The following is a 21,259-nucleotide window of genomic DNA, read 5'->3' as shown; positions in this document are numbered from 1 at the left end:
ACCCAGAAGCACTCACCACCACGGGTAGACCCTCCCTGCCACCCAGCCCGCCCTTCCGCCTGTGAGGAGGGAGGGCGGTACCTCCTCAGACTTGAGCTGCAGCAACTTGGCCTCTTGCTTGAGCTTTTCCTTCTCACGCTCCAGCTCAGCAATGGCCTCCCTCAGACGCTCGGCATCATGATCACTCTGCTGTCGCTGGATCTCCAGCGTCTGTACCAATGTCACCTTCTCCTGTGTAGCTAGTTCAGTGCGGTGCAGCTTTTCACCGATCTCTTCAGCCTGCTTCCGGAAACGCTGGGCATCCTCCTCTGCCCGGGCCTGAGCTCGGCTCATCTCAGCCATGCGCAGCTTGAGGCGCTCAGCCTCTGCACTCATTTCCAGCTGCCTCTGCCGCTCTGCCTCCAGAGTCCGCTGGAAACCCTGAGTCTCCTCTACCAACTGCTGCGCCATCTGCTCCTTGTCCTCCTGCAGCCGCCGAGCCTGCTCTTGCGCAAGCTCCTTCTGCTGCTGTAGCAGCTCGGCCTCAGCCTTCAGCCTCGTGGCTTCCTGCACTGCCTGCATCTTTTCCTTGAGCATCTTCTCTGCCAGGGCCCGCTGCTGCGCCAGGTCCTCCTCTGCTAGCTGCCGCAGCCGCGCTGCCTCCTGGGCAGCCACACTCAGCCGCGCAGCCTCCTCCGCCACCTGTTTCATCTTCTCAGCCTCCTCCTCCAGGAAGCGCTGGGTGTTGTCCTTGTCGCGCAGGATGAGTGCCCGGTTTTCAGCTTCAATGCGAGCCTTGAGCTTGCCCAGCTCCTCCATCTGCACGCGGACAGAGAAGAGCTCCTCCTCTACCTGGCTCCGCTGCCGGGCTGCCTCTGTTACCTCGGCCTTTAGCCGCTGCAGCTCCTCATCCAGGATGCTCTTCTGATGGTCCGTTTCCTCTAGCTGCAGTCTTAGAGTTGTCAGCTCCTGCTCGACCTGGGCCTTCTGCCGCAGGGTCTGCTCCGCAAACTTCTTATGCTTCTCCATCTCTGCATCAGCTGCTTGCTTCTGTTTCAATGCCGCCTGCTCTGCCTGAGCCCGACGTGCTGCCTCCTGCTCGGCTTCCTTGCGCAGCTTCTCCGCGGCTGCCTGTGCCTGAGCCCGTGCCTGTGCCTGCTCCTCAGCTGACTGTTTCAGCCGCTCTGCCTCTTCTACTTGTTTCCGTGACTGTGCGGCCTCCCGTTCTGCCTGCTCCCGGGCCTCCTCTGCCTCTTCAGCTGCTCGCCGGGCTGCCTCGGCCTCACTGCGCAGCCGTTCCAGCATGTTCTGCTCTTGCTGAAGTGTCTGCTGCAGCTCCTCTTCTCGTTGTTGCACCACAAAGGCATGCGCCTTCTCTTCTGCCTGCAGTCGTTTCTGGGCAGCCTCCTGGGCCAGCTGCAGTTGCCTTGCTGACTCCTGCTCTGCTCGTTCTCGCTGGCGCCGGGCTTCTTCCACCTTGGCCTTGAGCCGCTCGACTTCCTCCAGTGCAACCTTGCGCTGGCGTGCAGCTTCCTCCTCAGCTGCCAGACTCTTCTGCACACGTTCCTCAGCCTCCCGGCGCTTCTGCTCCTCCTCAGCTGCCAACTGCCGCTGCCTAGCTGCCTCCTGCTCCGCCTGCTCCTTGCTGCGCATTGTGTCCTCAGCATTGCTACGAATGCGCCCTAGCTCCAGCTCCAGCTCTGCCTTGCCAGCGGTAGCTTTCTCAAAGCTCACCTTCAGCGCCATGATCTCCTCCTCCACTTGTCGCCGCTGCCGCAGCGTGTCCTCCACCAACCCCTTTTGCCTCTCTAGCTCACTCTCTGATGCCTTGCGCAGCTGGGCCAAGCGCTCCTCTATGTCAGCCTTGTGCTGTGCAGCCTGCTCCTCCAGACGCCGCCGCTGGAAGGCCTCGTCTTCAGCCAGGCGCCGCAGGCGCTCATTCTCAGCCTCCTTCTCTTTAAGGGCAATCTCTGCCTCGGTCTTGAGCCTGGTGGCCTCACTGATGGCAGCCAGCTTCTCAGTAAGCACTCGCTCTGCCTCAGCCCGCTGGCGAGTTGCATCCTCCTCGGCCAGCTGCCTCTGCCGCTTGGCCTCCTCAGCCAGGGCACGCAGACGAGCAGCCTCCTCGGCCAGCTCTCGAAACCTGTCCGCCTCGGCCTCTAGCCTCTGCTTAGACTTCTCGTTGGTGGAACGAGACTCTTCCTCGGCTCGTGCCTTGCTGGCCAGCAGCACCTCCATCTCCGCTCGCACCTTGGCCAACTCGGCCTCCAGTTCCTGGCGCTTCTGCGTGGCTGCGGTTGCTTCCCGCTGTAGCCGGGCCAGCTCCTCTTCTAGCAGCTGCCGCTGCTGTTCACCCTGCTCTGTCTCAGCCCGTAGGCGGATCAGCTCCTGCTCTGCAGCCAGGCGCTGCTGCGCAGTGCCCTCCGCCAGCTGTCGCTGCTTCTCCAACTCCTGTTCGGCCAGCTCTCGCTGCCGCACCGCCTGTTCCTCTGCCTTGCCACGTCGCCGTGCTTCACGCTCTGCCTCTTCTTTCTGCTTCTCTGCATCGGCCTGTGCCAGGCTCTTCTGCTGGGCCACCTCTTCTGCCTGTAGCCGCAGCCTCAGCGCTTCATTGGCCTTCAGCTGCCAGCGCTCCAGTTCTCGCTCAGCCTCCTCCCGGGCTCGTTCGGCCTCAGCTTGTTGCTGTGCCCGCCGCTCGGCCTCCTCCCGCAGCTGTGCCACGGTCACATGCTCCTCCTGCAGGGTGCGCTCCAGCTGTGCTGTCTTCTCTGCAAAGGATGCACGCTTGCTCTGCAGTTCTGCCTCTGCACTGCGCTGTGCCGTCTCCAGAGCCACCTGCACTTGGCGTGCCCTCTCTGCCTCAGCTTGGCGCAGTCGCCGTTCAGCCTCCTCAGCTTGCAGTCGCAGTTCCTCCAGGGCCTGCAGGGCCCGCTGCTTCTCTCGAGCCGCCTCGGCTTCAGCCTTCACACGCAGGGCCAGCTCTGCCTCTGCTTGCCTTTTGCGCTGGCTCTCATCTTGCACCTGCCTTCGCAAGCGCTCAGCTTCCTCCTGAGCCTGCCGTTTCTGTGCTTCAGCCTCCTCGGCTCGTGCACGCAGAGCCTGTAGCTCACCCTCTGCCCCCCCACGTTGGCGCTCAGTTGTCTCCAGCTGCAGGCGCACTACACGGATCTCTTCCTCAATGCGCATCCGGCTGCGTTCTGCAGCCTCCACCTGCTGGGCCTTGGCCTGGATCTCTGCCTCTGAGCTCTGCCGAAGATGCTGCAGCTCCTCTTGGATGCTGCGCTTCTGCTGCTGTGCGTCCACTGCTGCCTCCTCACGTCGCGCCACCTCCTCCTTCATGCGCCGCTGCAGTTCTTGTGCTTCCAGCTCCGCCTGAGCCTTAGCCTTGGCATGTGCCTCAGCTAGCTGTCGCTGCTTCTCCAGCGCAGCCTCTACCTCAGCCAGTCGCTCTCGTTCCTCTGCCCGCTGTTGCTCAGCCAGCCTCTGCGGCAGCAGCAGAGAGAGGAAGAGCATGAGTGTAGGGAGGGTGCCAGGCGCTCACATTACATGGAAGGTACCACCACAGTTCACTTGGACAGCACGATTTGGGGGGAAGAGGGAGGACAGAGGTTCCAACCCAGCCAAGGAGATAGCGTGCACCCGCCCAGGGTACGTGGGCAGCGAGCATAGCGGCCCCACCATGCTCACCAGCCTGGGGAAGGAGGCCCAGGCGTCCTCCCCTCTTCCCGCAGACAGGCGACGGAGACAGATGGACAGGGAGAGAGAAAGAGAGCAAAGCAGGAGGCTTGCAGAGCCTGCAAGCCATACCCACCATACCACAGTCCTGCCTGAATCCTAGCAGACCCTCTCAGGCCTGGTTCCCACAAAAGGACCCTCTCCCTTCACAGGGAGCGGGGCTGTTCCCAAAGCCCAGTGGGGCGGGGGCATGGTGAGGCAGCAAAGTAGGGACAGCCGTGCAGACCATATCCAGCACAGAAGGGCTTTTAAGCCAGCAAACCAGGAGCAAAGAGTAGGTAGGGCTACGTAGGGAACTAGACAGATGGCACCATGCCTGGCCAAGTTACTCTGAGATGCCCCTCTCCAAACCCCACAACAGCATACACCAATTCTTCCTAGGGCAAGAGCCCCAGTGACATCAACACAGAATCCCCAGGAAGAGCATGTATGTGAGCCAGAAGGATGCATGTAAAACAAAAAGAAAGGGCGCACTAGTGACCAGGCGAGAGCTGAGCCGAGCCAGATCAAGTAGGGGCCATAAGGAAGGGCGACCTGGGGAGCCGTGCTGGGATGGGGTACTGGGCAGCACTGGGCATGGGGCTTGGAGTGAACTGTAACAAGTGGTCTCAGACAGGTGCCTAGGGACTGCATTTGCAGTCAGAAAAAGGGACTTCCCCCACCCTGCCCACACAGCCCGAGGCATACATACCTCTTCCTCTTCCATGCGGCGCAGCGTCTCACTGATGAACTTGATGTACTGACTTGTGAGTGTGGTCAGCTCACTGTAGCGTGTACGCAGGTCCACATACTGGGAGAGAGGAGAACGCCCATCAATAACTGAGAGCCTCCTGAGCCCCCGGTAGCCCCCTGCTCAGCTGAGGCCTGGCCCACCTCCATCCTACCTCTTGGATGACACTCTCCGATCCAGACTGAACCTTGGGCTTCTTGGCTGGGGAGGCCACAGGCTCAAGCTGTGCCTTGTAGGTGACCAGCTGGAGTTCATAGTCCTATAGACACACAAGGCAGTCAGCTGCCAGCTCTACAGTCTGGTTGCCCAGGCTGTCTCACAAGCTTTCACTGGCGCAGAACAGGCTTGCAAGGGCCCCAGGTTTGAGTTTTGGAGCCGGCAGCGGGGAGGCCTCACCTTGATTGCGTTGATGTACTGCTTGGCAAACCTCTGGCACTCCTCCACCTTCTCGCCGTGCCGCTCAATCTCCTCCAGCAGGGCCTGAGGGAGGAAGGAAGAGGTTAGCGTCGAGCTACAGGCTGCGTGCGCCCTGCCACATGCCACGCCTATCGGGACCTACCTTCTCCTGGCGCAGTTGTTCTCGGGCAGCCTGGCTGTTGGGTATTGGCACGGCCTGGATCTGTTCTTGCCGCTTCTTGGCATCCTGCAGCCAGGAGCTCAGTGGGTCTGCGCTCTCACGGTAGTAGCGAAGTTGGCGACCCAGCTGTTCAAGCTCCCGCTGTCGCACATCAGTCTGGGCTAGTACAGCCTGCCAGCGCTCCAGCAGCTGAGTGACACGCTCTCTCCAACGTTCCACTTCCACGTCCCGTTCGCCGTGCCGCTGCTGTAGCCGTTCACCCACTTCCTGTGCCCCCCGCAACTCATCTCTTAGGGTGTCGAATACAGGCTGCTGTGCTTCTGCCTGGGCCCGCAGTTTCTATTGGATAAGGCAGGGCGGGTATCACTTATTTTAACACAGACTCCTATTGACCCTGTCCCAGGGAAGCACAAGTTCCCAAATGCTACCTTCAGTGAGGCCTTGGTGGCTTCAAGCTCTTGGAGAGTGGCAGGCACAGCCTGGGCCTCCTTGAGCTGCTCCTCATGGGCTTTAAGCACCTCCTCGGCCCCCTGGGTACTGCGAATTACCAAGCTGATGGTCTTAAGTCTAGGTAGGAGAGAACAAGACTCAGTCAGGAAATAGACGAGCTCAAGCAACACACCCTAGACGAAGGAACTGGAGCCGCTAGGTACCTCCTGCTATGCCATACCCTACGTGGCCAGACAGAGCAGTGGTCACATAAGCTAGGAGACCTGGAGGGAGGATGCTCCAGCTAGGAGCAGCAGATTCTACAGTCCTGGAGCAGGTGATAGCACCTGCAGCACAGTCCTCAACCTTCCAGCTCAAGACTGGCTGAGCACACAGGAAGTAGAACAGAGCCGATCCTAACCTAACACTGTATTAACATTTGTTAATGAGGAGTGGATGCAGGGCCTGGCGAGATGCCTCAGTGGTTAAGAGACTGACTGCTCTTCCAGAGGACAGGGGTTCAATTCTCAGCACCCATGTGACAGCTCACATCTCTCTGTAATTCCAGTTCCAGGGGATCTGAAACCCTCATATAGGCATACATGCAGGTAAAATACCAATGCACATAAAATAAAAATAAATTATCTAAAAATAAAAGTAAAAGCTGGATGCACTATGTAATACAGGAAGCAATGCAGGCTAGAAGTAAATGCTGAGAGCACAAGGCTTCTGAAAGCCAGGCCCTACGGATGTGTCTACTGTGCTTCTGAATCAAAATATGCTGAAAAAAAAAAACAGAAAAAAAAAAGCACAGAAACTCTGCAGCTAGGCACAGGAGGATAGGCAGAAGGGGCTGGGCTCCGGAAAGGCTCTTGTGCCACCAAGAGCTCAGGCAAGGAACGATCCTGAAAGGATGAGGTCAAGAGGCCTGGGAGCATCTTGCTGCCTTGCCCCTCTAATGTCTCAAGCACTGCTCCAGTCTTAATGATGCTCCTCTTAGGTCTCCATGTTTCTGCACCAAGAAGCTCATCCATCGCTCAAACTCACAGATGCCCTCCATGTAGCAGATTGGTCCTTCCTTGTGAGCCACCAGCCTGGCTACACCTCATGGCATCTCTCCCTTCCTCCTCCCTCCTTCCTTCCCTCCTTCCTCTCTCTTTCCTTCTCCCTTCTACTCACAACATGGAGCAACCTCTGCTCCAACCTATCCTCTCCCCACTCTTCACTGAGCTGGCTCCCACACCTTTATTCCACACCTCACATCCCATCATTAAGAAGATCTATGGCTATGATCTTCAGACTGCATCGGGCTCTGAGCATTCCTTACCACCTCAAGCTTCTGTGCGGGTCCACACCCATGCCCACCATCCCCTAGCCAGACTGTCCAACGGCCCTCGCTGCCGCTTCACACCCCCACCCTCATCTTTCCTCTGCTCAGAACGTGTCTGCAGTCACTGCCCTCACGGAAGGAGGCCATCCGGACCCCAAAATCTGCACAGAGATACTCACTTCTCCAAGTAGATGGCAGATAAGCTTCGGACCTGTTCCAGCTTGCCCAGGGTCAATTCCAACTCTGAGCGCAGGGTGGGAGCAGCAGGTGATGGCTCTGGCAAGGCTAGAACTTTCTCAGCCTCAGCAGAGAGGCGGGCGACTCCCTTGCCCAACCCCTCCACCTCAGCCTGGGCTTTCTGCGGAGAGACCAGATAGGAGCACACTGACCGGCAGAGCCTAACAACCAGCTTCCCTTGAGGGTGAGAAGAGGTTGCGGGGGTAGGGGGGAGGAGGAAGTGAAATATAAATGGGGACTGCGCCTGCCTGTTGCTCAGCGATGCGTTGGGCACACTCCCGTGCAGGCTCTTTGTCCAGCGGTAGCCGCAGACGGTGCACGGTCCGGGTCTCACAGGCCTCCAGCTGCAGCCGAATGTCCTTGAGCTCCGAGATGCAACGCTGACAGCGAGACTCCTCTTGCTCGCCTGGGGAAGCAAGCAGGTTAGTCAGAAATGACCTGCCTACAGCCCACCTCCCTGCCTCCCCACAAAGCCTTGCCCATCACATACCCTGCTCCAGGCTTTGTAGTAGCTGCTGGTAGTGGCGGCTGCAAGATCCATACTCGCGTTCTGCCACCAGCCGGTCCTCGGGCCCGAAGCCGCCAGCATCCTGGCTGTCTCGAAGGAAGGCCTGGTAGTGCGACTCCAGGCTGCGCAGAGCTTGGCGCTGCTCCTCCGGCTTCAATGTACGGAACTAAAGGTGGCACACGTCGTTGGGAATGGTGCCAGGACAAAGGTGCCCACAAAACACTATCATCCATCCTCCCTGGTACCCATGGCCAGTGTGCAGTCCTACCGTGACGAGTGACCAGGACCGGATGAGCTGTATGTCCCGATTGAGGCTCTGCCATGCCAGAAGGCTCTTCATGTCCACGTGCAGTTGGTGCCAGAGTGTGACCAAGGCCTGATGCTGGGCCTCCAGTCTAGGAGGCAAGGACCATGTTCAGGAGCGTCCAGAAACCTCCTCACGGCAAACAACCTGCCTACGGCCATGAACCCTGAGGTTACCCACCTAGTGACAGCTTCTTGGGCCTCCTGGTTCGGTGGTGGAACAAGAAAGCACACTGAAGGCACAGCAGCCTCACTACTGGAACTGCTAAGTACCTTCCAGTGGGATGGCTGGGCAGGACCCACCAGATGGCATTGGTCACCCTTGTGCACAGTCACCTGGGATAGTTAGAGTAGTAAAGAATGTAAGCAAAGTAAACTATGCCTGGCCAACCCATCCCATCTGGCTTGAGCACAGCCTAGCCCAGCTCTTACCTCCACCTGCTTGTAGTCACACACAGCCAGCAGAGGCACGTGGCCCCGCACAGGGTAGGCAGGGTTACGTGGCTTCAACTGCACAATGGCCTTGGCCCGCTTGGCCAGGCCTGAGAGGTGCCCCTTGTACTCATTCAGCTGCTCCTTCTCGTCCTGTAGGGAGGGGAGGCTCAGGGTTAATCCATCTCACTTCAGATGCAGAGATACCTGGCCCAGAAAGCAGCAGACACCCCCAGTACCCTGTCTGGGGAGACTTTTGATGCTAGGAATGAGAGCACTTAAAGGCAGTTAAGAGGGTACAGGCTTCCACAGGTTGATTCCACTGACCTCCTTCCTTCCAACCAAGACTAGGTACCCCACCCCAACCCTACCCAAGGCCACTCCTGCATCCTCTAAAGAAGGAAGCCGGTCTACTTACAAACCAGCCCCTGCAATGACCTCAGCCCTGCTCTCTCACCTTCTAACTGTAAAAGAAGGTCATCCTCCTCCCATATCTAACCTGAAGGGAGCGGAGGAAGAAGAAACCTCATCAAGTTCTCCCATCCTCTCAGGTAAGTACTGTAGTTAGTCCAGTCTCTGCAGATCATAGAACCAGCTTCCTCCTCTCCCCTCTGCCTCTAGGACTCCCTATCCAGAGTACTGAGACTACTGGGGATACCCCCAACCATGCCCTAGTGTATATGGGCACCACGGCCAGCTGCCCAGCTGCCCCCACAGCACTGTAGCTATGCCTGCTCTAATCATCGATGCCTATCCACCACAGGGCTGCTGACAGCTCCACTCAGGTAGAGGGAAGTGGTTCATGCCAGCCCACCAGCCTGGCACCCATCTTTCTGTTTGCTGCACAGCCGCACCCCTGTGTGTCTCCTTGGCCTTGCTGGCCTTCCACCCCATCCACAGGTACCCACAGAGCCCACATTCCATCCAGTCTGTCCCTGTTTCTTGTTCACATCCGCCTCACCTGGGCATCCTGCAGCAGGTCCTCCAGCCTGGTGACGGTGATGGAGCGGTCACAGGTGTACTTCCTGCGCAATGTGTCCTGTAGTTTCTGCAACTGTTCCTCGGTCTCTCGTACGTCTGAGAAGAACTGGGGCAGCAGGAAGGGTCACACAAGGCTGACAAGCCCAAACCCCAGGCAAGCAAAGGCCAAGAAGCCAGGGACGAGGGACGAGGTGCTGGAAACCCCCAAGGAGGACTGGCAGTCACGGCTACACATATGTCAGGGGCTATGGGGGCTCTTCCAGGGCACTGCAGCCGAGCCACAGGAGACAGAGGCGCTCTGGTCCTCACCTGGAAGTAGGCTGTGTTCTCTTTCAAGTGTGCTTCAATGCAGCAACACAGCTGTAGCATCCAGCTCCACTGGGTCTGCAAGGCAGCCTGGAAGGACTGTAGACAACACGGTCCTTAGACCCCACCCCGACGCCATCAGTCCCATCACCCCCACCAAAGCTCATAAGCCCTGCAGCCGTGCCCCCACCTCCACTGTGGGCCGGGCAGGATGGTCCTCCCGTAGCAGCCGGTCCCCAGTATTCTGGATCTCCTTGATTTTCTTTTCCTTCATTTCCAGTTCACGCATCAGGGCCTGACAAAAAAAGGAAAGGGTCTCAGGGGCAATTTCAGGAAGGCTGTAAATGTAAAGTGTCCCACGCCCATCTCCACAGAGCCCTGAAGCTGAACCATGGGAGACAATAGGGATGTGAGTGGGAAGGGAGAGGGTGGACACAGCAGTACTGTGAAGAAAAAGCCGCCTCACCGAGTAACTCTCCTTCTTGGCAGCCATGTTGGTGTTGCGGTCACTCCAGTCAAAGCCCACTTCCTCCTCTTCCTTCTCATTCAACCACATCAGCTCCTTGGTAGCTGCCGCCACAAACCCGTGCAGGCTCTCCAGGGACCGGAGGCGGGCCTTGGAGGAGTTCTTGAAGTAGGAAGGAATGAGTCAGCTGACTGCTGCTGCCCACCCCTCCCAGCCACCTGCAGTCCCCCCACTCACCAGCAGCTTTGCATACTGCAGGTCCATGCGACCCAGGCAGTCTCGGTAGGCACCCCGGGTGGCAGGGGAGAGCTGGCTCTGCAAAAGAGAGAAGCATACTGCAGTGGCCCGGGCCTGGCCCACAACCATCGCCTACCCCAAGTGTCCTGCTTACCTCATCATTCCGTGCCCGCTCAATCTTGGCCCGGAATTCCTCAATAGACTGATGCATGCCTCGGTGGCTGCCCAGTTGGGCCTCTACACTAGGCAAGTCCACGCCCCACTCAGCATTGTCTATTCGACGCTGGTTCTCCTCAACCCACGCCAGCAGGTCTTGCAGGTAGCGCAGTGTAGAGTCCTCTAGGTCTGGGCGTCTCTGTGTACTCTGCAGGGTCACTTGGGTCACAGGGGCAGACACTCCTGCCTTCAGCCGGAGGTTGTACTCAGTGCGGATGGCTACCAGGCGCTCGTGCAGACGATACACCCTGAGAAGGCACGGGAGTTGGCAAGAGGGTCAGGTGGGTCTCAGGCCACCTAACCCACCCTTCCTAGGTACGGCACGTACCTCCGGTACATCTGTTCGCCCTGTGGGTGCCGCCCATCTTTAAGGGTCTGCACATCATTGAAGAGCAGCCGGATCATGCCATCAGCCTTGTCCAGGTCTCGCTCCACCTCTCCCGCCCGCTGAGCCGCCTTGCCTGAGGCCAGCAGCCGAATGTCCTGCAAGATGGTCCTGTGTGACTTGGTCTGGCTGACTCTCCTACTCACTGCCTAAGGTTCTCAACCAAGGCTGCCCCTTCACCCACTTCTCCAGCCGAAGATCAAGGTCCTGTCTGGCTCGCAGCCAGATCCCCATTCTTTCCTCTCCCTCCTGGCAATCCCCCGTATCTTCCTATTATGCTTCTAGACAAATCTCTATCAGCTCTTCTCTGGGGAATCAGGATCCGCCCAAAAGATTCCCCGCTAGGCCCAAGGACAGAGACCGGCACAGCTCTGTCCACGGAGTCCCCCTGCCTCACCTCTATCATCTACTACACAACAGCTCCCACCCAGGCCCACACAGCCTGGGCCCTCTGGGCCCCATGGCACTTATCCAGCAATGAGGCTGGGGTCTCCCCACTTCCTATTTCCTGAAAAGGGAGAGGATGAAGGAAAGAGGGCTATACTTGAATGAGTCAAGGAGGCTGAGAGTCCTGCCTAGTGGCCAGAGGCCAGTTCTGCTCTCAAAAGGAGGTCAGAGTTGGCAGCAAACCAGAAGGGCCTGGTTTTCCCGCCCTAGTGCCACACCCTGCGCCTGTAGCCCAGCAGGCCACAGCCCTGGCTGCAGAGTAAGCAACTCAGGGCTCCTCCCACCTCCCTCAGGCCTGGAGGGGTGCCCACTCTACCCTTACCCTGCCACCCCGCCCCCTCGCCCCGCCTCTCCTCTCCTCTCCCCCTCACCGACTGCAGCAGGGAGTCGGCCTGGTTCAGCTGCTCCTCACACAACCCAGCCTCCATCTGCAGTTTGCTCACGATGCGCTGAAGACACTCCAACCTATGAACCAGACGACCCCAGAGGCCCACAGTGAGTCACTGGGCCCACCACACTCCGGAGCCCGAGAGTGGCTCCCCTCTGCGCTGGCCTCACTGCCTGCCTGGGGTGTACTGCCCTACTGGCCCTGAGTAAGGGAGCTTGGTTGGGTTTCCCAGCCTAAGGAGGGGGGATTTCCTCCTCAGGCAGTGACTCACCCTGGGGTGGCTCCCCTGCCACCGCAGGGCCCCACCCGTGCTGCTGCCTCCCACACTGCCTGCCGCACTCCACATGGCCCACCTCTCAAACTCGCTCCGGAGTTGCTTCTCCCGCTCCAGAATGGCCACATGCAGCTTGCCCCATTCCTTTTCCACGTCTAGCGGGTGGTAGCCGGGAGGAATCTTGAGCTGGCCTGCTTGTACTGCCCCCTGTGAACAGGGACAAACTTAGGCCTGAACGGACATAAAGCCTCCTGGATGTTCATCTCTACCCCCGGCTAGGCTAGCCTACAAGCCAGGAGACACCCCGCTCACTTCCTTCAGGCACGCCTCACTTTACCTCCAAGGACTGATAGATGCCTTTGGACCGGTTCTTGTCTGCCTCCTTGGCAGGAAGCTCCGTCTCCTTGAACTTCAGAAACTGGCACCACAGAATCTGTGGAAACGAGGGGGTGTCAGCAGCTACACCGAGACAACCAAAGGACACCAGCCCAAGTAGGCAGGCCCACCTCGATCTCTTCAAAGCTGGAGGGGAACTTGCGTTCCTCAAAGGCAGCAGTATGGTGTCGGATCCACTGCAGAAGCAGCAACACAAGCTCCCGGTACTCCTGCCAGCGAAGCTGCAGCTCCTGCAGGCAAGGGAGTGGGCAAGCGGGCATCAGGTTCTTGAGTTCTGGGCTGAGGACCACCTTTCACCCATTGTGGGCTACACTCACATTGGCCCTCACTCCATCCTGTGCACCAGGCACGCGGGGCATGGCGTCATACAGGGATGAAACATAGGTGATGATAGACTTCTCATCAGGCTGAGGGACATCCACATCTGCAGGGCAAGGCTGGTTCAGTGGGGTCCAAGCCACAAGGGTAAAGATTGGGAAAGCCAGTGAGTGGTTCATACCTTCTGGGTCCAGGAGCCTTGTAACGCCCAGGTCCCGCTCTGCCACAGAGAAGGCCTGGTCTAGGTTCTCCAGGTTGGTCTGACGATACACTTTATTCATATCAATGAGCATGGGCCTGCGGACAAGTGGGAAGGGACGGAGACAAGGCTACATAGACACATTCCTTCAGACATCCTAGCAAACAGAGCCCTGCTCCATACCCTCTTAAAGCCACACCACCTGCTTCACTAACAGCTCCAATTTACAATGGGGAAGATGATTCTTGTTTGGGGTTGGTGGGTTGTTGTTGCTTTGAGGCAGGTCTCACTGTGTAACCCTGGCTAACTGGTCTGTTAACTCCTACATAGAGCAGATTCACAGAACCACCTGTCTGTGTCTGCCACCAGAGCGCTGGCATTAAAGGCATGCACCACCACACCCAACAACGGGGCCCAAGAAGCCTCTGCTGGGCACCAGTACAGGAGCAGTACGCTGGCTAGATATCATGAACTTGGGTTCCTACAGTCTCCCTACCCAGCAAGTTCCTTCAGAGAGTCCATGTGGACATGACCAGACCAGAAGAACAGAGGTGTTTGGGAAAGGCCCTGGTGGAGACAGTAGGGCCCTGCTCCAGGCACCTCCCAAAGGAAGTTGCAGGAATTCAATACACCCTGCAGCACCAGGTTCCAACAGTGGAAGATAACTCCTCCGGCTGCCTCTCTGCCCTGACTTGTTTGGAAGTCACCCGCTTGAAGTGCTCCCAAACCTCCAGTTCCCTGGGAGCACATACTTGTGCCGGTGGATGATAGCATTGAAGAGACGGCCATCACGCCAACTGGTGGTGAAGTTGTCACAACGCAGGCCTTGGTAGCCCTCTACCATCCGCTGTGACCACAGCAGCAGCTTTTCCTTCGCAGTCATGTCCTCCGACTGCCCGCTCACCTGAATATCTGAGATCTGCCACACACAGCAGACAGAGGCAGGAGTTCAGTCCTGGCCATCTGGCCCGCCTCACCACCCACACCACCGGATGCTTTGACTGCCCGCATGGAAGCAGAGCAGCTTAGCATGCAACTGCAATACCCCGGGCTCCCAGGCTACCTGGGGCACATTGGGGTTCCTGGGGTTAAAACCTACCATATTTATCTCAAGACCAGGCCACTCAAACAGGCAGCTTCCACAGAAGACAATGGAGTAATGTCTACTGTCAAATGGTTGATGCTTTGGGGCTCCCCTTAGCTGGGGGAGGCTGGAGTATACCCTGAACCCCCAGAGGCTAGCAAGCAACAGAGATGAAGGGTAATGGACACAAGAAGGGCAACCCTCAAAGTTGGTCCAGTTGTTGAGGGTGAAGGGGCAGGTCAAAGCACCTATCTAGTTGCAGGCCCAGGTGGAGGGAGTAGTGTCTGGAAACTAGCTATGATGTGTGGGGCTGGCATCCTGACCCTAAGTCCAATGGCGGGTCAGGGTCTAGCGGCCTGACTGTTGTCAGTATGCATGCCAGCCTGTCCCTAGCTGTCTGTTTGCTGCCCAACCCATGTGACTCAGCTACCATGCCAGCCTGGCTTTTAGGACCAAGATCTTAGATTTGTGGCTTCCTGTGAGGCCAGCACAGGCAATAGATGAGTCACCCAGGGTATCCCTGCAGCTCCAGAAACTTCTCTAAGCAGCCAGCAGAAAATGCATTCCTCTACAAGGAGGTTCTACCAGCCCTATCTAGCCAGGGCCCGAGGGCACAGAATAGGCAGATCTTGGCGAGAGAGGATTACACCCTGGAGCCACAGAGCTAGCAAGTATATGTTCAGACTGGCAGGAAGGCTCAAAGGCACCACCTCCTGGGCCACACCCTAGCCAGAAATAGCGCCAGCCAACTAGCCATGGAACCTACCAAATTCCTAGGGGAAGGTGGATGGTAGGCGGATAGCCACCTACCTGGAAGTGCAGGATGATGGTCCAGATCAGGCCCAGGGTCAGCTTGGGGTTGCCGTCAGCAATGTCATCATTTCTGATGTTCACTAACTTCACCTGAGAACAAATGGTTCAGTCACAACCCACAGCAGAGCAAGGTGGCTGGGTTTGGGGTTTATGACCTAGAGCCTGGGGCCAGGTAGAAAGAAGGCTTACTTACCTGGCGATGTCGGAGATAGTCCAGGGCAATCTGAACATTCTGCAGCTTGTGGAAGCGCATCCTCCCCTTCTCTCGGGGCTGAGAGGAGGCAAGACACAGTTACAGTCCACAGGGCAACAGTCACGTCAAGGCTCCCCACCCTTCAGCCACCCCCAAAGCAGCAGCAGCCCCTCCATCATCCCAGGTTCACCCTCCTCAGCTGGACGACCACCAGTCCGGGGGCAGGCTCGGAAAGCCAGCAACCCCAGCTGTGGGAAGGAAGGAAGGGAGTGGGGAGGAGACAATAGCCAGGAAGCCACAGGCGGAGGGCAGTGGCATTGAAGGGGGGTCCTCAGTGGTGCCCACTGCAGCTTCTGGTGAGTCTCTGGCCCAGCCCTGGGCAGGCAGCAGGGAGGGCAGCAGGCAGCTTGACACACAGCTATCAGCCCGCCCAGGAGCCAGATGTGGGCCAGGTTGGAGTGGCCGCCATCCCCAGGTGAGTTGGGTGGGCTCCACGGTCTTGGGAAGCCCAGGTGCCGCCATGCCAGCAGGCACAACCACTCACCAGGCGCAAACTCCTGATTACGTCCCGCTCCCTCGGCTGCCCAGCCAGAGCAGGGCAAAGGGTAAAGGGCAGAGGTCAAGATTCAGAGTCCAAGCAGCAGAGAAACCAAAGCAGAGCATAGCATGAGGTTACTGTGTTAGAGCTCAAAGGCAGAGAACAGCGGGGGGCCATGGCCATTCACTGGCCTGGCCTTTGGTTGTAATGCCAACACCCTGGCCAGGGGGAGCTGTTGGGGTTGGAGGAGGCTAGAGAAGGTGAGAGACCAAGCTAGACACTGAGTGGGCAGTAGGAAAAGGCCCCAAGGAAGGCAGGCAGACAGGGACACACATACCAGGCTGTCCCCTGAGAGGACTTCCAGCAGGGAGATGAGGTTGTGGCCATCACGGAGGTCTTCATACAGGTCACTGATGTGCCTCTGAGCCTGTGGAAACAGCAGGGACCAAGATGGCCACAGATGAGAATCCCCATAGGCACTCGGGCACTGGGCACTGCACTGGGTGTAAAGAAGCAGGGGCGTGGAGCACACCCCTGCCCCATGCAGGCACCTACCTCTGCCCTCCAGTGCTACAGCAGAGACCATGAGAGACCAGAAAGAAGAGGAAGAAAGAGACAGGAGTGAGTGTGGGAGGAAAGGACAGAAAATAACAGGTTTCAGAGATGAAAGGGGAGCTTAGGAAGTGTGAGAACACCCTGGGGGGGTGTGGGCTGGGGAACCCTCCCAACTCACAAGCAGACACCACTAACCTTGATAAGGTGTTTGTTGACCCACTTGGTGAAGGTTTTCTTCTGCACGCGGTCCCGTTCATCTGGAGGAGACAAAACCCGTTTACCTTGAGCCTGGGAGAAGAAGCCTAGAAAGGCCCCCAGAGGTGAGCATCGCGCAGACACAGTGGCCTGCTAGGCCAAATCTTGCCTGACAAGGTTCCACCAGGACAACCCCACACCTTTCCCAAATCAGAAAGGCTCAGGTCCCCCAAGAAACCTCCCCATACAGACACCAGAGATCAAGGCAGCCAGGTCTACCCTGTCCTAGTCCACAAAAGGGACCGGTCCTAGCAGGGTGGTGCTGTTTAAAGCTTCCTTTGTTTCTGAAAGAGAGGAGGTCTAGAGCCTCTGTGCCCAGAGCCCACAGCATACAAGTCCCAGCCTGCCCCACCCCACATGCCGCCTCCCAGCTAAGCAAGAGCAAGAGCAAGTGCAAGAGCATGGGACCAGCATGGCTTTTGGAGGGAAAGTCAAGTGTCCCTGACAGGAAAGCAAGCCTTCCCAGAGACACAGAGAGCCCTAGACACCCTGGTCCCTGGCTTAAAGCTCAAGGACCAATCACTGATGGGCATGGATCACTGGCCCCCATCTTGGAGCCTGTGCTCAAAATCCATACCCTTATAACAAGGCCCTACCACCCCCAATCTGTGCCAAGGCTTCCTGATACAGGAAGGACCCTTCCTGTCACCAAGGCCCTGCCCAGAAGGAATGCCAGCTACCTTTCTTGCCCTCGGAGGCCCTGAGTACAGCCAGGTAGAGGTTGTCCTCTGAGCTGGTTCTCTTGCTACCCAGGCCCTCGGGCTCAGGCACACGGAGCCGGTGCTGAGACATGATGCTGCCCCCGCCCCTTCGTCACCCTGCGCTCCGTCTAGGCAGCCTCGGGTGGCACACAGGCTGCTGAAGGCTGCCGCGAGCTGCTCTGGACACTAACTCAATAGAGGCTCAGCTCAGACTGGAGTCCTGGCGGCCACTCCCTTGCCTGCTGTACTCCCAGCAAGGCCGTCCCACCCTAGGAGCCTAGCCCCGCCTTGCCCGCCCCCCAGAGGGGAGTGTCCCTGCGGGAAAGGAGGAAGGCAGCCCCTCCCCCATGGCCACACCCTCAGCCCACCAGAAACAGGAAACCCGGGTTTCCTCACCCACCCTACCCACAGCAGTAGAACCTGGGTACGGAGATGGGGGAGGGAGGGCTGGCCCCAGAATCACAAGGGAGCACATACTATCCCCATGGCCATCCAGAAGGATCTTGTATTACACGCGGTGAGCAGAGGCTCCCTGCCATTCATGGGTGTTATTGTGTAGATATAACAGGTTATTTCCCTGTAGAGTGACTGCAGAAGAAACTCCTAGAGTGGGGACCAGCTGCCTGTCTACTTCTGGAAATTCTCCTAAAGCATACCTCCTCAAGCCTGCACTGGGCATGGACTATCCAAGTAGCCCCCACAACTGCTAGGTTTCCAGACCCTACGGAAGGACTTCCTGGCTTTGGCAGCGTCTCCCACAGGATCCCAGAAGTCCAGCCCAAGCCAGCCCAGCCAGGCAAAGCACACCTCAGGCAAGAACCGCTCATAGCTCAGCGGTGACTCATCCCAGCAGGGCAGACCAGCCCAAGCTGCAGGGACACCTCCCCAGTTGGGGTGGGAGAAAGGGCTTCTGGGGCAGCAGGCAGCACACCAAGGGGGTACAGCCAGTGAGTCAGACCTGGGGAGGGGGCCTGGGTGCTGTGACTCACTAGAAAAGAAGCTGTACCTTGGGGCAGGATGGGGCTCTTTGCAGCAGGGTAGGGCAGGCAGATAACAGCTGTTACGTGCTGTAAAGGTGGAGGACCCGGGCAAAGGGCACAGGGGCACCTGTGACTAGACCTGTCTATTGTAGCCTCTGGCTCCCTTGGGTCAGGAGATGGAGCCACCTATGGCTAGCAACTGGAACTGCCCAACCTACCCGACCCACTCTAGGAAAAAATGTGCCACCCAAACCACAAGAATTTTCCAGTCCAGGCATCAGCCTTGATGTGATCCAGCTGTGAGCTGCTAAGGACCAGCCCCCTTCCCAGTATTCCAGGAAAAGTTTGCCCTATGCTGCCCTTGCTGCTGCCCTTATGGCCACAAGAGGGCATCAAAACTCTGTAGGGCGGAGTAGGAGCCAGTGCCTGAGTTAGGCCTGCAATTAACCCAGCGCACGAGGCTCTGCCGAGTGTCAAACACTACCCCTCCTATGAGGGTTCTCTTCGGCCTCCAATACAAGACCATCTACCTCTTTCTCCTCTAGCCTGACAACCACCACAACCCACCAGAGATGACTCCTCCCACTCCAGAGGTCTTCTGAACCTCAAATCTAACTCTACACTGGTCAGTGCTCTGGAAGCTTCTCAGAGACCAGGCCAGCAACCTCCCAGTCAGAAAGCTAACCCTTCAGAGAAGTGGAGGTGTGCTGGAGCTGGAGAGATGGCTCTGTTGCTAAGAGTACTGGGCTGCGCTTCCAGTCCTGAGTTCAATTCCCAGCTACCACATGGTGGCTCACAGCCATCTCTAACAGGGTCTGGTGCCCTCTTCTCTCTGATGGTCGTGTATATATAAATAACTGGATCGGTGGCTGTGCTGCAGATGTGCTGCAGAAGTGAACCGTCGCTCTGCTGAGAGCTCAGGCTCCTGGAAAGGGGACAGCAGTCGAGCGCAGGAACCCAAGAAACCACTAGGACATGAGGGTGGGGTAGGAAGGGGAGGGGGAGACAGGATCTGACATCTAAGATATACACTGACCCTAACCCAACCTCCAGCCAAACTGCTTTTCCAGCGTCTTCGTCTTTGCCACTACGATGTCCCAAGGATGCTGCCTGTAAAGTGGATTCCGCTCCAGGTAGCAGTTTCCACCTCGCCTAGTGACCTCTGAGCACCCTTTCCCTGAACATCAGTCTATTTCTAGGGGCCTCCTTCCTTAAAGGTCTTTCGGGGCCTCAGAGCTTACGCTTGCCCTCACCTCTCCAGCTCTGCCCTGCCCCTTGCCGGAGATGTCCCCTTCCCTGCTCATCCTACGCAGACTCTCAAACTCACAGGTTCTCAAGCTGCCCAGCTCCCACCTGACCAGAACCCAGCCATGCCCTCAAATGCTACTGCACACCTCATGGGGCTCTCCCCATGAGCTATCCAATCAGCCCCAGGGACACCCCTCACCCCAATACTGTATTGCACATGTGTAAAACGCAGCTGACCCTCAGTAGCAAGTCAGTCTCCGTAGGAAGGGAGGTAAGTATGCTCCTACAAAGAATGTCTTTTCCTGCTTCCAGCGAAGTGGTAACAAAATAGCTAAAGAATCCCTCCCCCCTAAGACGCTAACACACAGACACACGATGCACACACGCACACTGCAAGAGAACCTCGAAGGCCATCGACAGCACAAGTGGGACGGCCCAGAGCCCCACCCTCAACGCCAGCTGGGGATCTTCCCAGCAACTAAAGCACCGGACCCGGAAAACCCTCTGACCCGCCCACTTACCATCCCCCTCCTCCAGAGGAAAACCTATCCCTGAGCGAGACAACCCTGCCTTCCTCCCCAGGTGTTTCCGGACCTTGGAGGCGGGGCTGTACCTGGGCCAAGTACCACCCCCATCACAAACTCAGGACCTGCCCACCAACCTGAGCGTCCGCACCCACCTATGCAACACAGTTGCCCGTAGAGGTAGCCCCGGCGGACCTGCTCACAGCCTCCATCCAGCCAGCAGGGAGGCTCTAGCAGGACCTCCCTCTGCGAAGTGAAGACGCCCTTCGCCGCCCACACCCACGTCCCTGCCATGGCCAGGAACCCTGGGTGCCCCGAATTGCTCAAAGCGACAGGAGAGCCGTGCTCCCTGCTTGTGTTCAAGGCTGAAGGCCCTGGCTTGGCTTTCCACGTTCGCCCCCGCCCACCGGACGCAATGCCCAGACCCGGAGAACCTGCCCCTGCTGCAAGCGCCCCGCCCCGCCCAGTGTGGGCCAGGAAGCCGCGCCCCAACCCATAGGGAGCAAACTAGCTCGCCGGAACTCTAGGGAACAGGGGTGCAAGTACCCTCTAGGTCAAAAGAGTCTGGGAACTCTCCTCCCCCGCCCATGGTAACTCTCAGACGCCTGGCCACTGTGGGAGTGTCACTCCTAGCAGGGTGTGCAAGTGTCACCCGCTCCAAGAGGCCAGACCAGCTGAGGCGACCGGCAGAGTACAGAACTTCGGGCGACCACGCCCACACCTTGCACTACAAGGCATCAAGTGAACCAAGAGGGGACACAGGGAGCCCCTTCCCTCTTGTGGTGACAAGAAACAAAACTGAGTTAGCTCAGGGAGGAGGGCCCAGCGTCCTCAGAGGGGAAGAAGCCCTTGGACCTGAGCCTGTGCATTCTGTCCGATGCCACTGTTTACAGCTAACTCACCGGCTTCTGGGAACCCTAGAGCCACGTCTGGAAAACCCGTTCTAAGACCCACGTCCTGGCGATCTTCCACTGGACGCTAAGACCTAGCAGGCCCGCTAGGGGGCAAGAGACCATAAACGCAATCCCATCAGTCCTGGCCTGAGGTGCATCTCAAGAGGGCAGTCCCTCTCTGGCCTGAAGCCCTGGTGCAGAACTGCCAATCCCCAGGGACTGTCCCAGGCTCCATTCACTTCAGCCCCACCCCGTTCTGCGGTGAGCATGGCCACCTCGGACCATAGCCCAAGAGCTGGTGACTTTGAAGAGAGGGCAGAACAGAGCCTAACTGCTTGCCCCACAACTGGTCCAGGGTCCTATGGCCATGTTGGAGGACACTCAGACAAACTGCCTTTGTGTAATTCAGCCTACACTCTGTGGGCAGGAAGGCCACTAGGCAGGCATTGTGTCCTGCCCAGATCAGCCTGTGAACCTGTCACTCTGGTTTCTCACTGCTGTGGCAAAGGAGAGTGGCCTTTCTTTAAAAGGCAGGCATTCCCACAGGCTTGTGCCTTCAAACCAGAGCTCACCCCAACCCCCCCCCCCCCCCGCCTCTTTCC

General features: G+C 58.1%; 1 protein-coding gene across 13 annotated transcripts in view; it reads right to left on the bottom strand.

The window, feature by feature from the left end:
* Plec (plectin) overlaps window positions 1-21,259 on the bottom strand; it is a 61,170-nt gene that overhangs the window by 7,426 nt on the left and 32,485 nt on the right. For 3 of the 13 annotated variants that reach the window (XM_041672682.1, XM_041672691.1, XM_041672688.1), the window contains 31 exons: window positions 16,252-16,313; window positions 15,839-15,928; window positions 15,508-15,543; window positions 14,964-15,041; window positions 14,768-14,860; window positions 13,626-13,792; window positions 12,856-12,971; window positions 12,674-12,780; window positions 12,467-12,586; window positions 12,298-12,393; window positions 12,040-12,167; window positions 11,670-11,763; window positions 10,795-10,949; window positions 10,405-10,714; window positions 10,251-10,328; window positions 10,014-10,175; window positions 9,738-9,842; window positions 9,551-9,646; window positions 9,222-9,347; window positions 8,261-8,413; window positions 8,010-8,164; window positions 7,794-7,920; window positions 7,508-7,691; window positions 7,266-7,423; window positions 6,960-7,138; window positions 5,450-5,588; window positions 5,004-5,360; window positions 4,841-4,924; window positions 4,599-4,703; window positions 4,406-4,504; window positions 82-3,462 (listed from right to left, as the gene is read on the bottom strand). In XM_041672682.1, the coding sequence (XP_041528616.1) occupies window positions 82-3,462; window positions 4,406-4,504; window positions 4,599-4,703; window positions 4,841-4,924; window positions 5,004-5,360; window positions 5,450-5,588; window positions 6,960-7,138; window positions 7,266-7,423; window positions 7,508-7,691; window positions 7,794-7,920; window positions 8,010-8,164; window positions 8,261-8,413; window positions 9,222-9,347; window positions 9,551-9,646; window positions 9,738-9,842; window positions 10,014-10,175; window positions 10,251-10,328; window positions 10,405-10,714; window positions 10,795-10,949; window positions 11,670-11,763; window positions 12,040-12,167; window positions 12,298-12,393; window positions 12,467-12,586; window positions 12,674-12,780; window positions 12,856-12,971; window positions 13,626-13,792; window positions 14,768-14,860; window positions 14,964-15,041; window positions 15,508-15,543; window positions 15,839-15,928; window positions 16,252-16,313 (7,340 nt within the window). Of the gene's footprint in view, window positions 1-81; window positions 3,463-4,405; window positions 4,505-4,598; window positions 4,704-4,840; window positions 4,925-5,003; window positions 5,361-5,449; window positions 5,589-6,959; window positions 7,139-7,265; window positions 7,424-7,507; window positions 7,692-7,793; window positions 7,921-8,009; window positions 8,165-8,260; window positions 8,414-9,221; window positions 9,348-9,550; window positions 9,647-9,737; window positions 9,843-10,013; window positions 10,176-10,250; window positions 10,329-10,404; window positions 10,715-10,794; window positions 10,950-11,669; window positions 11,764-12,039; window positions 12,168-12,297; window positions 12,394-12,466; window positions 12,587-12,673; window positions 12,781-12,855; window positions 12,972-13,625; window positions 13,793-14,767; window positions 14,861-14,963; window positions 15,042-15,507; window positions 15,544-15,838; window positions 15,929-16,056; window positions 16,072-16,251; window positions 16,314-16,991; window positions 17,197-21,259 lie in introns of those variants that run through there. The other 10 variants (XM_041672684.1, XM_041672694.1, XM_041672693.1 and 7 more) reach the window with 6 other exon arrangements.

The sequence above is a fragment of the Microtus oregoni genome, unplaced genomic scaffold (assembly GCF_018167655.1).
Source record: "Microtus oregoni isolate MIOR12 unplaced genomic scaffold, Mior012 000022F_ref0000154, whole genome shotgun sequence".
NCBI classification, from domain to species: Eukaryota; Metazoa; Chordata; class Mammalia; order Rodentia; family Cricetidae; genus Microtus; species Microtus oregoni.
The sequence above is the reverse complement of the archived record's forward strand: the minus strand, read 5'-3'. Positions and strand labels throughout refer to the sequence as shown.